The sequence below is a fragment of the Peromyscus leucopus genome, chromosome 6 (genome assembly GCF_004664715.2).
Source record: "Peromyscus leucopus breed LL Stock chromosome 6, UCI_PerLeu_2.1, whole genome shotgun sequence".
In the NCBI taxonomy this organism is placed as follows: domain Eukaryota; kingdom Metazoa; phylum Chordata; class Mammalia; order Rodentia; family Cricetidae; genus Peromyscus; species Peromyscus leucopus.
The window spans coordinates 21,579,811-21,596,033 of NC_051068.1; the positions used below are offsets into that span (position 1 = coordinate 21,579,811).

A 16,223-nucleotide genomic window follows, 5' to 3' on the forward strand; every position below is an offset into this window, starting at 1 on the left:
TAATCCCCCAACATGCCTAGAGGTTCACGTCCCACGTGATTCTGCAGTTGCAGGTTGACACAGAACACGTTTTGCGGTGTGGAAGCACAAAAAACACCTGAGTGAGGGATTATATCATCTAACACCACTAAGTAAAGGGCATGTCAAGTGACTGCATTTGTAGAAGGGAAGTTACAATCAGTTAAATCCAGACTGGAAACATAGGCTATTTCTCCAACAAATAAATCACAGAAAGATGGAGACAGAGACAAGAGGAGAAAGACCTTGAAAGAGGCTTTGAAGAGACAACGGTGTGAACCAAGTTCACTATATACTCTTCCTTGGCTTCTCATTCAAACAGGTTTTTTCAAAGTATCAGTGAGGTGGGGCATGGTGGCACACACCTTTAATCCCAGCACTAAAGAGGCAGAGGCAGGTGAATCTCAAGTTAAGGCCAACCTGGGTTACATAGTAAGGCCCTTTCTCTAAGTACATAAATATATAAGTGAGTAGACATTTGTGAGACAATTAAAGAAATATAGTGCTGACAGCTGTGTATTAGATGAGAATAAATCTTTCAGCATTGGCATTATGGCTTTGTATTTTCTTAAGATCTCTCCTGTTCGAGTACATTCTTTTTTAAATTATTTTATGTGTATGTTTGTACTGGAGTGTGTATGTATGTATACCATATACATGCTTGATCCCACAGAGGCCAGGGTAGGATCCCCTGGATCTGGAGTTACAGGTGGATATGCTCTGCCCCTGGGTGTTGAGAGCTAAACGTGGGTCTTCTGCAAGAGCAATGACCTCTCTTAACCTCTGAGCCATCTCCCATCCCCTTAGAGTACATTCTGATGTTATTTCCAGAAGAAGTATATCTGGGGTTGGTTCAAAATAATGTAGTGAGAGAGAGGGAAAGAGCAAGACGTGAGGGAACAGAATGGACCTCACACTCACCTCATCTAATCTGGGTAGTAGCAGGCACGAAGGAAGTGAGGCTACTGTTTTCTGCCTTCCAGCTTCTGCCTCAGCCTCCTAAGCTCTGGCCACACAAGCATGTGCCGCGATGCCCAGTTCTGTTCGGTCCTCTTATTTCTGAGTAGTGGTGCATCATATGATATAACACAGTTTCAAAAATACTTGGGTTATTTCTGGTTTTTCATTTCCTCTGCGTTCAGGATAAAATTAACAGATGCACGTTGCAGGAAGAGGCAAAGACAAATGGTTCTCTTCATCCTTTCCCAGTGGCACCCCGGGAGTAACTGTTCTAAGAGCTTGGAATGGATCTTTCTAGACTTTTCTGTATCCTTACATTCCTACACAAAACCCCACATGTATGGATATACATATTGCATACAGTTGTGGGAGAGTGCACACTGTTCAGCAAAAATCAGATGTGGTGGTGTTTTAATGCAGTAACTTTTATGCCTGTATTATTCTAATGCCTGTGCTGTTCTCTGACCCATCAAATGTAGCTGATCTTTCCTCCATTGCTGAATGTGGCATTATCTCTAATTTGTATTCCAAATAATTCACTATTGACTTGTACAAAAATGTCTCGATTCACTCAGTTATCTTCTAGATCCCTGGAGGAGGGGTTACTTGAATAGTGTGTGTGTTCTGATTTTTAAATATCATTCACTTGCCTACAAATAAGCTGTGCTAAATTGTGCTTTCAAAAGTAGTGCATGGTAATATTGGATATTGTGGGTTAAATAGGCGCTTTCTTATCATAACAGTTATTTTCAGAGTCCCTCGTGGAAGAGCAAATGCTGTGTTCTGTTGTTGTAGGACCACAAGTAAAGCTATTAGACAAGTAAACACATTGGTCTTTCACCCCAGTCCTCTAGCATTTTGATGTCAAAGGTACCATAACAAGTTGTTTCTAGGGCAATAGTGGTGCACGCCTTTAATCCCAGCACTCAGTGGCAGAGGTAGGTGAATCTCTGTGAGTTTGAGGCCACCCTGGTCTACAAAGTGAGTTCCAGGACAGCCAGGGATATATAGAGAAACCCTATCTCGAAACACATACACACACACACAAAGTTATTTCTAACAAATATAATAATATAATCTCTACTTCAATTATTGTAGCTTAGCTAGAATATTTTTATCTTTTACATAAAAGTAAATAAATAAGTACCACATTATAAATCAACTGTGAATTTCTCCCCAGTCCGAGGATTACTATGACATGAGGCGGCTGTACACAATTTTGGGGTCTTCTCTGTTTTACAAGGTAAGTTGAAGCTTGAAATATTTATCAATATCTGTTATATACATAGAACGAAAGTAAATTTTCTCAAACTTCTACACACATGGAAGAAATGTTACCACTTGGCTTCTGTGTGTAGGCACAAGACTATGGACTGAAAATAAGACCTCACAGATTTGTAAATACCATAAATATTTATGTTTTACCATATGCTAAGACATTTCCAAATGTGTAGAAGTGAAAAAGTACTTAAAAGAATAAAGCATATAAAAGAGAAGAGCAATATGTTCTTTTTTTCAGAATTTTAAAAAATGACATGCATTTAGCGTGTGTGTGCATGAGCCACAGAGCGTATGTGAAGGTCGAAGGACAGCTTGAAGGAGTTATCCTCTCCTTCGACCTTGTGGAGCTCCCAAGGTCGAACTCAGGCCATCAGGCTGGTGCTCAGTGCCTTTACCCCAGCTCTCTCCAGCAATAGAATCTTAATTTCCCTTTGCAGTGATGCTCTTGCTCTTTTAACCTTTTCTTCAGCAGTGACATATAGTGCATTTTGTGGCATTGAGTAACTACTTCCACGTAAAGCATTAAGAATTGCGTCAGTTTAAGTATTTCACTTAAAAATATCTTTAAAAACAGTAAGTAACATACTTAACATAGATTCATTGCCATAGGAGGTACACAGAAAAGAACAAGTCTGTGCTGACCTTGGCCCCTGCTTGCTTTCTAGTCCTGGTTTTACCAAGATCCTCATGAGGTGACCTTGTTTTGTCCAAAGCCTGTCTAAAGCCGTCAAACTTGATCTGCAGTTTGCTTCAGAAAAGTATGGATTTTACCAGATCTTAGCTTACTCCCTCTGGAACTGCATTATTTGAAGTCTACTCTTGCAGTGTTTATGAAACTCTTAGAAATGCAGATCATTGATTTATGTTACTAGCTGGCTTTGGCTCTTGGTGGTTAAATCCCAGGGTTATTTGGTGTGCAGCCATCTACCGAAGGATGATGTTGTTGAGATTGCCGCGTACTGCCGCCACTACTGCCTGCTGCCCTTAGCAGCAAAGCAAAGGATTGGCCAGCTGATAATATGGAGAGAAGTCTTCCCACGGCACCACCTCCAGCCTCCTGCAGATGCAGACACCGAGGTCTTCCAGGAACCCAAAGGGAGATATTTTTTACTAATTGTTGGACTGGTGAGTTATGGACTTCTTCCTTGAATTTTATTTTATACTTTTTAATTCTACTTGCTTAAATACACAAACAAATGTGCTCATTTACAAGCATGAATATGTTAATTACTTGTATTCAAGAAAATGGTATGTGTCCCTCTATTTCCTTTTTTCTATATCTATTTAATATTCATGAAGAAATACTAATAAAATCCAGTGTACAATTTTAGCAGGGTCTGAGGATGTTTTGTTCCCCTCCTTATAGTGTTTTTTTCCTTTGACTTGTTTTGGAAAACATGGAACATCTGTATTTGAGCCCTGCATAGTGATGATCTCTAAAATCCCAGCACTTGGAAGGCTGTGAGGCAAGAGGATTCCGAGTTTGAGTTTGAAGGCAGCCCTTCTATACATAAATCCTGTCTGAAATGATGGTGGTGATAATTGAGGCTATTTGAAAGTTATCTTAGGAAATTCTGTGGACTAAGAGAATTGATTGATGATGAGTTGATGCTTTATCAAAATAAAGCAGTGTGAGAGTGTTTCCATTTGAGGTCAAGAAGCTTTGATGTTGGTGAAAACAGAGGAGAGAGAGATTTTCTGTATTCATTGAGTTTTTGCAAATGCTTATATGCCTTTAGGACAAGCTTTTATATATGGACTATATTAAATATTTTCGTGGCAGCTGAACCTGTACCAATCTTCCTTTGCAGCGACATTATATGTTGTGTGTGCTGTTAGAAGCTGGAGGCTGTACATCTAAAGCTACTGGGAATCCTGGTCCAGATTGTATCTATGTAGATCAGGCCAGAACAACTCTTCATCAGCTGGAAGGAGTAGACTCCCGCATCGAGAAGCAGCTAGCCTCATCTCTGGGGCCCTGCCTGTCTTGTGCTGACTGGTTCCTTGCTGCACCACGTGAAAAGGCAGATAGTTTGACCACTTCACCCATCCTCAGTAGACTGCAGGTTTCCACCAAGACAGCGACCTCTCCAACATGCAGAAGAACCTTTTTCAGTGACTATTCCTTCAAGGCGCGGAAACCCAGCCCCTCTCGGAGCAGTGGAGGATGTGAGCCTGGTGAAGGTGGAGAAAGTGTTGGTCCTAGCCCACACACTACCCCAGATGCAGTACGGAAGCAAAGAGAATCCGATGGTTCAGATGACAGCGTGGCCTTGCTTAAGGTGTGAATTCATCCAAGTGTCTGCATTGTGATCCATAACTGCTAGGAATTTTGTTTTTAGTTGGGAGAATGTTCCTTATTAGAAATGGTGGGTGTTGTAGTCATTGCTGGAAAACCAAAGACTTAGAACTGAAAAGAGAAAGAAATACCAAGTGTCATCACGTGAACCCTTGGCATCTAGAATGTTCATGCCACAATGCTTCCAGGTAGAGAAGCTTCAACCCCTGGCCTACATGCATTGGTCTTTCTTCTGTGTTGACAGGGTTGACAGAACATCCCAGCTGCGGGGCGGTTTCAGTGTCGCTCGAAGTGGCCAGTAAAATAGTTAACAGGCACAAATGACCAGAATGAAGAGGAGACGCCTATTTGTAATAGCTGAGGTTTTAAATCTACACTTAGGAATGTCACAAACATTAAAACTGTGACAGTGGGGTTGGGGATTTAGCTCAGTGGTAGAACGCTTGCCTAGCAAGCGCAAGGCCCTGGGTTTGGTCCTCAGCTCCGGGAAAACTACCAAAACAAAACAAAAAACTGAGACTGTGAAGCACAGAGGTTGTTCATACTTGAGTATGAACAAAAAAGTATGACTCTTAGCTGCTTTTTCCATACGTACTATAAAATTCCCAAACAGTTGTTAGCCTCATCGTCACCCTTGGGAGCTTTGCACTTACTCCTGTGATGGGGGTCTCCACCGACAGTTTGGAAACATGCTATCAAGTGGATGGAGGTGATGCCAGACACGGCAGAAGGAAGGTTGAATCTGAAAATGGGCTCCGTCTTTCTGAGTGGTGTGTGCCGTGCACAAGCACAGATGTTCTCTCGATTACACAAACAGTGGGATGCATTGGAGCCATGAATAGAATGTATTAGGAAGCGCTTGCATCCTAGCTATAACCTGTTGTCTCAGTTGGTAAAATTAGTAGGTAACAGAGACCAAGAGGATTTGGGTAAATTATATCCAAGCTCTAGTCAGCTGCCATGAGTAAGGCACATATCTGTGACCTTGAGACGTCCAGACTGCAGGAAGAGAGATACATACACGTGCATATACATTTGATAATGGAACTGGTAGGGAGTTTTCACCATGGCCTCCTGACTTGACCCTGGCATACTCCTTAGTAAAGAATAAGCCAAGAGATGCAGATTGGCATAAAAAGTATTTAATGAAAGCATGTATCACAAAAATGGCGCTCTTAGAAGGTTTTGAATTTCTGAATCATTTCTGCTCTTTGATCCTATTCTTAGATCAAACTGACCTACTTATCTTCCAGCTCGCTAGAAAGAAATCGACTCTTCCAAATCCGTTTCATTTGGGAAATTTGAAAAAAGAACTTTCAGAAAAAGAATTGGAAGTCTATAACACAATGAAGTAAGAGCCTTCTAGCATGCCTTTTCACTTAAACTCATTGTCATTGTCATGGAGGGGCTTTACAATGAGAAAGTGCAGAGATGATTCAACAAGCGTAATTAAGATGTAACTCACAGATATGAGGTAATATCTATGGTGTTTCTGTAATGTTTCATTTACACATTTGGGAAATGAACATATTTGTATTCTAAAGAAAACACCAAAAGTGGTATTTTAAAATGTGAAAGTTGCTCTATACCCCTCTCCCACAGACAGTGTACTTTTTGGATGTGTATTTTTTAAATTCGAGTTTAAAGACTAATTTTAGACTCTAGTAGATGCCTTGTTATGCCCAGCCCAGTGCCTGTAAGTGATAGCTGCTACTGGCGGACAGCTCAGAACGCTCAGTTCTAGAGAACAAAGGGTTGGCCATTCGCCTAAATTCAAGACGGCTGTGAAAGGCCATCCACGCTTCCCGTTCCAGGTGGTGGGTGGTACCTTTGGCAACTGCAGCCCAGTTCAGCTTCTCTGTAGAGTGCTTCTGTTACCCGGCCCTCTGTCGCAGTTCCATAGAAGACGTCCCGCTAACTTCTTCTTGAGTCTCCCTCTCGTACTCTGGGTCCTAGAAACTGGTCCCGAACAAATAGATAACACTCAAACTTACGTTGAATAAGAAATTCTGAAGTAAAAAGACCTGAATAAAGGAGTGTATAATTACCTTATGAAGTGTTATACAGTCACCGTGTGTGTGTGTGTGTGTGTGTGTGTAGATGTGTGCGTGTGTACTGGTATGTGGAAGCTAGAGGATAACCTTGATTGTCGTTCCTCAGGAGCTCCCTAGCTTGTCTTTTGAGACATGGTGTCTCACTGGCCTGGAGTTAAGCATGCTAGGGTAATGAGCTCCGGGGCTCCACGGTCTCTGTCTTCCCACAGCTGAAGCTGCAAATGTACACCACCATGCCCAGGTCTTTTTCATGGGTTCTGGGGTTTGAACTCTGGTCTTGATGCTTGCAAGCAAGCACTTTACTGGCCGAGCTAACTGTAGCCTCACAAGCACCTCTTTTACATTGATTATGTGGCTAGCTACCTAATCTGCCTGAATCTTCTTGCCTGATATGTAGTATTGATGTTATGTGTGGGACCAGCTGATAAAATCAATTGCACTTAAGCAATAAGACATGTAGAAGTAGAATTCACATACGTGTGTGCATAACCACCACCGTCTAAATGACGGAAATATTTTCTAAGTGCAAGTGTGTAAATAGCAGTTGCGAGGAAATACTTTTTTTTCTGAAGTTAGGACAAAAGGAAGATAACTTATGTTATTAAAATAGTGCTCTGAAAATCTAATGCGTTAACATTTAATACCTCCACACATGTTTAATTTTTTTTTGTTTTTTCAAGATAGGATTTCTTTGTGTAGCTTTGGAGCCTATCCTGGAACTCACTCTGTAGACCAGGCTGGCCTCGAACTCACAGAGATCCACCTGCCTCTGCCTCCAGAGTGCTGAGATTAAAGGCATTCACCACCACCACCGCCCAGCTACATGCTTAATTTTTAATAGTTCAAAATTTTTAAACAAATAAATTTGAATACAACCTTCTTTGGTAAGGTGAAACCCCTTTAAAAGCCCTAGTTTTCCATTTAGCAAATAAGTTCAAAGTTTGAGGTAATTTCATTACTGCCATACCATATTTTTTAAATGCATACATTGTTTTGATATTATATCTAGTAAAAGGAAACTTTCAAGTTTAATAGCTTACATAAATCCACATGTATAAATCACAGGGTTTCTTATTTAAAAGATGCCAGAGATGGATAACTTACTCATTACCGATGTGGAAGCTTCATTTTAAAAGCATGTTATTAGATAAATGCACTCTGTTGCTCTAACTTGTATGCATACACCATTGTAAATACATGATTTTTAGTCTTCTACACCAAGCGTTTTATTCAATGGCAAAGTCACATCCACTCTGTATTTCTACAATCCCCGCCTACCTCTGCCTCCATAATACCATTTTGCACGGAGGTCTCTGTTTTCCTCCCTGGCTTTACTGCTTTGGCCTCCCATCCCCTGAAGCTCAGCACTGGAGAGGAAAAGACGGGATACAGAGAGAGCAGGCTGCAAAGTGACCAAGCCCTACTTGGCTGTGCAGCTGAGTCAGGTTCACCCCAGTCCATCCCAGGACACTACTTCCCCATGGCTAAGAGGAACAGAATAGCATTTACTGTCATGCATGATCCTTACGAAAACTGAAATTAAGGTACTTTCAAGCACACACTGTGGCACGTAGAAGACATTCATGGTAGCTGTTACTCTTTCTTGCTTTTTGTTACTCTTAATTCTCCTTCCTTTGGGGAAACATAAACATTCTTTATAGGTTCTGCTGACCTATCTGATATTACATATGGAAGGAAGATATTGGAAAGAAAAGAAAAGCTGAAAACAGTGAATATTGTTGGAACATGGTCCAAGAATAGAGTCATGTGAGAATTCTGAATGCTTATGAGAAAAAATGCCAAGAAACCAAAACAAGAATCTTGTGATCTCAGTTTCTTCAAAACATGGAATTGAGGGGGCGGCAGAGATGGCTCAGTGGTTAAGAGCACTGGCTGCTCTTCCAGAGGACCTGAGTTCAATTCCCAGCACCCACATGGTGACTCACAACCATCTATAATGGGATCTGATGCCCTCTTTTGGCATAAAGTCGTACATGCAGATAGAGCACTCATATACATAAAATAAATAAATCTTTTAAAAAAAAATCTGGATGTGGTGACATTCACCTTTAATCACAGCGCTTGGGAGGCAGATACTCTCAGGTCTCTCTGAGTTCAAGACCAGCTTCGTCCACACCAGCCAATGCTGCACTTACTTAGACTGTGTCTCAAAAAAACAAAAATAAATAAACTTTAAAAAAAAAAAAAAAACCAACATGGAATTGTTCTTGAAACATGCTTTCATGCCCCTCCCAGGTGTAGCAGCTAGGAGTGAGTTTACATCATTTTATTCATTACAGCTGGCTATTGTAATTTGTTTACATGCCTCTATGGATAAACATGTTTCTGTCACATGTGGCTTGCTCAGTACATGCGGTTTGTCTGCCATGTGCAGCTTACCCTTGTGATTGTACACTTTACTCATGTGACCCCTCAGAGTATAAATTGTCTGATGCTCTGAATACAGTTGGCTGTTCCATGAGACTGTAGTCGGCCTCATTTAGACCCACTCTCCCAGGTCCCAGCACCTCTATAGAGCGGTAAACAGTGTGAGAAGAAGGTTGTGGTAATGTGGAATACTATCAACTGTTGGCACCGTGATAAGGATGTTCATCTACCTTTGTGACTGCTAATCATTTTATATTTATTCAGGGTCAGCAGTATTGTTGCCATGCAAGGAAGTTTAGTGATGCTGATTTCAACGTGTTTAGTTTGGTAGGAGAAAATACTGTATGTGCCCTACTCTAAACTGATACCATTTTCTTTTTTTTTTTTAAAGATTTATTTATTATGTATACAGTGTTCTGCCTGTATGCCAGAAGAGGGCGTCAGATCTCACTACAGACAGTTGTGAGCCACCATGTGGGTGCTGGGAATTGAACTCAGGACCTCTGGAAGAACAGCCAGTGCTCTTAACCACTGAGCCATCTCTCCAGCCCCTGATACCATTTTCATGGCTTGTTGAAATTTAGGCCAAACATGAGCTCAGTTATTCTTACGAACCATGGAAAAAGAGGGCTGAGCCAATTGGTTGTTTAGTGAAGAGACAATTTAAGTTACTTGCAAATGAATTTGTGTTTATCCTTCCATGGCTGGTACTGTTAGTCTCCATTAGGGAATTAGGAATAGCCGAGCATGTGCTTTAGTCAAGGACAGGGAGTTAACCGCCTGGCTCAGCTTTCTGTCCATAATTGTACTGCTGATAGTATTTCACATAGTCTTGTGAGAATGCTGCCAAGTTCAAAAGGAAATAGTTCTTCTAACTGTGCTGAAACTTCCTTCTCTCTCCTTCTCAAGGTTGACCTCTGGTCCTGATAATACACTCTTCCACTATGTTGCCTTGGAAACAGTGCAGGGCATCTTCATCACCCCCACCCATGAAGAGGTGGCTCAGCTAGGCGGTTCCGTCCACACTCAGCTAATTAAGAATTTCCATCAGTGTTGTCTCTCTATCCGTGCACTCTTCCAACAGACACTGAAGGAAGAGGTAAGTACTTAAATATAGTTTCCTGCCAGTATCAACTGTCTGCTTTCTTTAATCAACATGACCAGCAGTGTTTCACTTAACTCAGTTATACTGAGCTCCGTGGTCTGGAATCTTACCTGTGGAAATGCTGGACCTGGCTCTTCCACAGCGAAGTGCAGAATGGTGGTTTATGATGTCAGCTAGTCACTCATATCTGATATTTGTCTTTTAACCATTTGTTAATCGATGGCTAGTGCTTCAATCCAGGATGAGATTTCATTTAATGTGGCACACCATTCTTAAATAGTAATTTTATATATAATTAAAAGATCAATTGGATTCTTGTGGTGATGGGAAAATTAGTATTGAGCTCTTGTTATGGAAAAATATTCAGAGCTTTATGGCTAGGACTGCAGCTTCATTGGCATAATGCTTATCTAACATCCAGGAAGCCCTGGGTTCCATGTCCTACTCTGAATAAACCTGTACAGTGGTGCACATCTGTAATCCCAACACCCCAGAGGATGAGAAATTCAAAAGCAATCTCCAGCCTCGTAGAAAGTCTGAGGCTAGCCTGGGCTACATAAAACCCTGTCTCAGAAAATGGAAGAAGGACTGAAAAGGTGGCTCAGCAGTTAGGACACTTAACGCTCTTGTAGAGGTCCTGGGTTTTGGTTCCCAGCACCGCATTGGACAGCTCACAGCCTCCTGTAACTCCAGCTCCAAGTGATCTGATGCCCTCTGGACTCCATAAGCACCTGCACACATGTGATGCCTAAATTAATTATTAAGGCACCTACTCTGCACCAGACACTATTCTAGATGCTAGGAAAGAAAACAAACTAAATCCTCTCCCTGAAGCCCATCTCCCAGTGAAGGAGATAAATGAACTGACAAATACCAGTATCAAAGCCAGTAGAGTAAATGTCAAGAGGAATTCAATCATAGGCTGAGTGGTGAAGCTCCCCTGATCTTGACAAGCAAGTTTTTAATGAAGAGGGGAAAGGTTGTGTGGCTGTCTGGAGAGCGCAGCTTCTGACAGAGGAACACGGGCACTGTGGGTACTCCACTGGCATGGACACATATGCAGACACACACAAATCTTTATAAAATAGACCAAATGCAATGACGCATGTCTGTAACCCAACCACTCCAGAACAAGAGACAGTAAGAAAGCCACAGGTTTGAGACCAGCTTCAGGTCAGCCAGGGCTGTGTTGTGAGAACCTGTCTTAGAGACAGAGTATGAAGAGGTAAGGGGAAGGGGAGGGGACAATATTTGCTCTCTGCTTGGGGGAAAGCTTGTAATCTACCTTAGGAGTCAATGTTTAAGTCAAGAATTGAAGAAGAATAGGAATTTTCTGCAGGTTAAGAGAAAGAATAGCATTGTAGACACTTAGAACCAGAGTCAGCCATCATTATCATCTTCAGATATTTATGTGAAACCATTTTATCTTTCTACGGGGTTCTGTGTATGCTAAGCAAGCATTCTATCCCTGAGCTACATTCCCAGGTCCAAACATTTTAAACTAACACTCCGTACTAGTCAGTACTCATAACTACTGTTCATTTTCAGAAAAAGAAGGCACTCTGTGGTGCAGAGCTTTCGGAGTCTGCAGATTCAGTGGCTTCTCTGACCCCTGTGAAAGAGCATGGCGTACTGTTTGAATGTTCACCTGAAAACTGGACTGACCAGAAAAAAGCACCGCCAGTTATGGCCTACTGGGTGGTGGGGTAAGTGTGAGGGAAGTGCGTGCCTGTCAAATGAAAGATTAGAAATGTGAGGCAAAGTAGCAGAGGTAACTGATACCTTTAATCATTGGCCTGGGATTGTAATCAAGCTAACGTCTTTTAATGTATTTTCGAGTTTCATTTTTTGTTTTGGGAGGTTTTCTACCCTCTAAATACCTCCCTTGTGTTCTTCCATTGGAGATAAGAGAGGATAATGGGGGGAGAGGTTTGATGATGGATGGATGGGTGGATGGATGGATGGATGGATGGATGGATGGATGGATGATCAGGAGCAAGGCTTCTCGGAGACCTTCCCAAATCACTAAGAGGACATTGACTCCACATTTCCTTCCCTTTCCCACATCTTTCTTTTCTTTTGTCTCTCCTTTCTTCCCCTCTTCCTTCTTATTCTTTACTTTTTCACATACTCCTTCAAGACCCACCTGTCTGGGTTACTCTGTCTGTCCACTGTGGGCCAGCTTCATTGGGCTGGGCAGCTGTTTCTGCCTTTTCTTCTGTGTGGGAGTTTCCCCCTTTACATCCATCAACACTGACAGGTTGTGCTCTACGGAGGACCCATGCAGAGCTTCCTTGCCCTCCGAAGTGGTACCTATCATTTTTAGTGCCACCTCCTTTACTGTTTTTTTGTGTTTGCTTATTGCCATTCCCCTCACCTCATGCCAGCCTCATGAAATCGGGGTTCTTCCATGTCTCCCCCACTGTTGATGTCTGTTGTAGCACCTGGCACTCAGTAGCAACTTGATAAAATACAAAGGTGTATTAGATGGAGTGATGTTAGGCAAACAGCGTGGATGGATGAGTGAGTAACATAGTGAACACAGAGGCAAAAATACAGTCATCACCTCCCAGCTTTCCATCTTGTAGAAGAAATATGAAATACGTACACTCACTCTGTATATATAGAGGCAGTATTAACATATATCTACATATTTATATGTAAATATGAATGTCTACATATATGTATATGCATGCACACACAATAGACTTGACCAAACACAGGAATTCTGAAGAGAAAAAAATCCAAGCAAGAATTAAAAAGCAAGGCACATTGAAAGTTCATTTGATCCTGTTTAAAAAATGAATTGTCTTTGGAATGAGCCTTCTAGGTTAAGGAAATGGGGTGGATGAACAACAGTCCACACAAAGGCAGTCGTCAGGCATGACTGCGAGATGTGTTGACGGGATGTACGTGAATGACCCACACAAAGTTAAACTGAGTGACTGCACTAGAAATCTTCAGTTAAACCTGTTGCTGAGAGCCTCTGGTTCCTACCTAAGGAACTGAATTTTTAAGGGAAGGGCTGAACAACAGAAAGTTCTTGAGGTTGGGGTAAAGAGTATAGAGGAAAAGACACGGTTTGGTAGGACTATAGTTGTTGGACATCTACCAGGCAGTTCTAGGCTATGTGATAGGCACTTTACAATGATACAAATCAATAGCCTAGCCACTGGTCCATGGAATTGAGAACCACCAAATCAGTTGTGGAATCCAGAGCTTCCTGCACCTGTGCCCAGACCCACTGAGTCAGAATCTGGGCGCGGGACTCTGGTTTTAAGCTCTCTTGTGATGTAACAGGTAGTTAACTAGGCTTGAGAATATCAGCCTGAATGTGATTGTATAATGCCATCAGAGCTGTGTTACTATAATTGATCTGGACACAGCCTACAGGTGCTGCTAGGCGGGTACACACGCAGGTGCACATTCAGAACAAGGGAGAGGAGAACCAGATGGTCCCATTAGGGAACAGAGTATGTGAGAGAGCTTTAAAGGATGTCAGACAGAACCATCCCCAAATAAACTGTTCAGTTTATGTACATTGTACTGAAGAGAAATAGATTCACCTTCTTTTCTTTTTGAAAAAGACGGAAACTCAAAAGGGATGGCCTCACACCCATGGTCCTGCTGCCTCAGCCTCCAGAGTTCTTACAGTTACAGGTGGGTCCCACCAGACCTGGCTCGGTATGAAAATTTTCGCTCTTTAGAAAAACACAACAAAATTTTAATGTTAGGTGGGATGTAGGCAGATTTTTCTGTCCTGCCTGCCAGCTCCCAAATAACTACACAAAGACTTTTTATTAATTATGAAAGCTCAGCCGATGGCTTAGGCTTATTACTAATTAGCTCTTACAACTTAAATTAACCCATATTTTTACTGATCTGTGTTGTATCACATGGTTTTTTACCTCTATCCCATTTTTGTGTCTGACTCATTCTGCGTCTGTCTGGCTTCTTCCTGCATCTCCTCTCTTCTTCTTCCCAGCATCCTCTCTGCCCCCCAAATCTTGCCTAGCTGTTGGCCGTTCGGGTTTTTATTAAACCAGTCCTAGTGACACATCTTCCCAGTGTGAAAAGGGTTATTCCACAACAGTGGGGAGGTAATTCAGTGGGTAAAGTACTTGTCATGCAAGCGTGAAGATCCAAGTTCAAATCCCCAGAGCCTGTGTAAAACCAGACACAGCAGAGCACATCAGTAGTTCCAGTGCTGCTCTGGAGAGATAGGAGGCAGACAGGAGAAGCCCAGAAAGCTTGAGGTTTGCAGCAATAGACAACAGAGTTCTCAAATAAGGTGAAGACTAGAGCCAATGCCTAAGGCTTTCTGTTTGCCTGCGCATGCACACACCTTGGTGTGCATGGACACTCAAGCACACATACAAACAGTGTTATTCAGATTCTATCTGCAAATGAGTTGCCATTTTTATGTTTTAATAATAATAACAGTTTAGATGTAAGTGAAAATAAAATATTTCATGGCTACTGTGCTTAAAATGATACAGGAAGTATTGCCTGGATGGTAATAATAAGCAGGTTTAATATTCAAGACTGAGGGGTTTGGTGATGTGCATTGATTAAATAGGAGTTTTTACACTCTCGGGCAATAACACTAATTAGGACATACATTATTTATTTAGAAACTGAGCTGTATTCTATTTTCTGTAGACTTAGATTCATGCGTTTTGGGTGGTGGTGGTGGTGGTAGGTATTTTGTTTGTTTTTTGTTTTTTCAACTTATTATTGGTTTCCCCAAAACAGAAAGAAAACAAAGGGAAAAGGTTTTTTATCACCTTTAATTTCTGAAAGGACCATGTTTTTTCTTCTTGCAGGAGGCTCTTCCTTCACCCAAAACCTCAGGAACTGTATGTCTGTTTTCATGACTCAGTCACAGAAATCGCCATTGAAATGGCATTTAAATTGTTCTTTGGATTAACATTGTAGCTGTGTTTGTAGGATGCACAAATGGATGAACCATGGGACAGTGTCAGAATGACCGAAATCAACATAGAGAGATCAGGCTCAGCTTAGTCATTTTTCAGTATTGAACTTCTCTTGTTAAATATTGAGATGCAGTGCTGTTAGGTTGCTACATCCAGTCATGTGTAGTATTATATGAGACATCTGTGCAGATACTTGATCAAAATACGGAGACAAGATTGCTAATTTATTGCCATTTTGGTACACCATGCTAATTTATTGAATAGTTTTAAATAATGTAAACTCTTTAATAAAAAATTAATAGATGTTTATTTGGGGATCATATTCAACTCATTGTTTGTCTTTCTTCGAACCCAATGCTGACTTATTCCTGGTGAAGGGATCATAAAACTGAAGAGATGACAGGTTGTATAGTCCATCAGTTCTGTGCTGAGGGGCCTCACCTGTCAGGCCTCCCAGCATCTGTATTCTGATAACATTGTTATTGCATTGGGGTTTTTGAACGTCACAGTTAAGAAAAATGCATTGTTTTTGTTTTGCGTATTAGTCAGTATCTAAATTTGCAACAGCTGTGTTCTGGTTTCTTAGCAAATCAAAAGCCTTTGCATTAATTTAAGTATTTTAGTAGATGCCTCACTGGAGAGGAAGAGGGGAAGGATGAAAGTCAAAGTTAATTTATATTTATTTGATTCTCTTTACTCTTTGTGATAAACTTTATTTTGGATTAGGATACATATTTTTAATCATCCATAAGTTTCCATTGCTTTTTTTCTTCTTGTTGAAGGACATTCTGGTACACATACTTTTTTATATCACCAAGTCATATTAAAAACACTGGAAGAGGGCCAGAGAGATGGCTCAGAGGTAATGAGCAAGTACCTCACTGGAAGAGACCTTAGTTCTGCTCTCAGCACCCACATCAGACAACTCAAAGCCATGTGTAACTCCAGGGAATCCTTTGTCCTCCACAGGCAGGCACACACACACACACACACACACACACACACAATTAGAAAATAAAATCCTTTTTAAAACACTGAATAAAAAAAAACAGGTTAACACTGTCCTAGGGTAACTTCTTTTTTGTCTTACAAATAAGTGTCAGTCTGTACTGGATTTCCCCAAAGGGAGAGGGAGGGAGCACTTGAACTGACAGCAGCTTCTTGAGCTTCAGTAGTACAGA

At 41.4% G+C, this 16,223-nt stretch overlaps 1 protein-coding gene across 2 annotated transcripts in view; it reads left to right on the forward strand.

Annotated features, from left to right (window-relative positions):
* Positions 1–16,020, forward strand: part of Intu (inturned planar cell polarity protein) — a 74,694-nt gene extending 58,674 nt beyond the window's left edge. For both annotated transcript variants that reach the window (XM_028895038.2, XM_028895037.2), the window contains exons 10-16: positions 2,159–2,221; positions 3,163–3,384; positions 4,071–4,541; positions 5,812–5,909; positions 9,910–10,099; positions 11,654–11,811; positions 14,932–16,020. In XM_028895038.2, coding sequence (XP_028750871.1) covers positions 2,159–2,221; positions 3,163–3,384; positions 4,071–4,541; positions 5,812–5,909; positions 9,910–10,099; positions 11,654–11,811; positions 14,932–15,043 — 1,314 coding nt within the window. In that variant the 3' untranslated portion in view covers positions 15,044–16,020. The remainder of the gene's footprint in view (positions 1–2,158; positions 2,222–3,162; positions 3,385–4,070; positions 4,542–5,811; positions 5,910–9,909; positions 10,100–11,653; positions 11,812–14,931) is intronic.
* Positions 16,021–16,223: the final 203 nt, after the last annotated feature.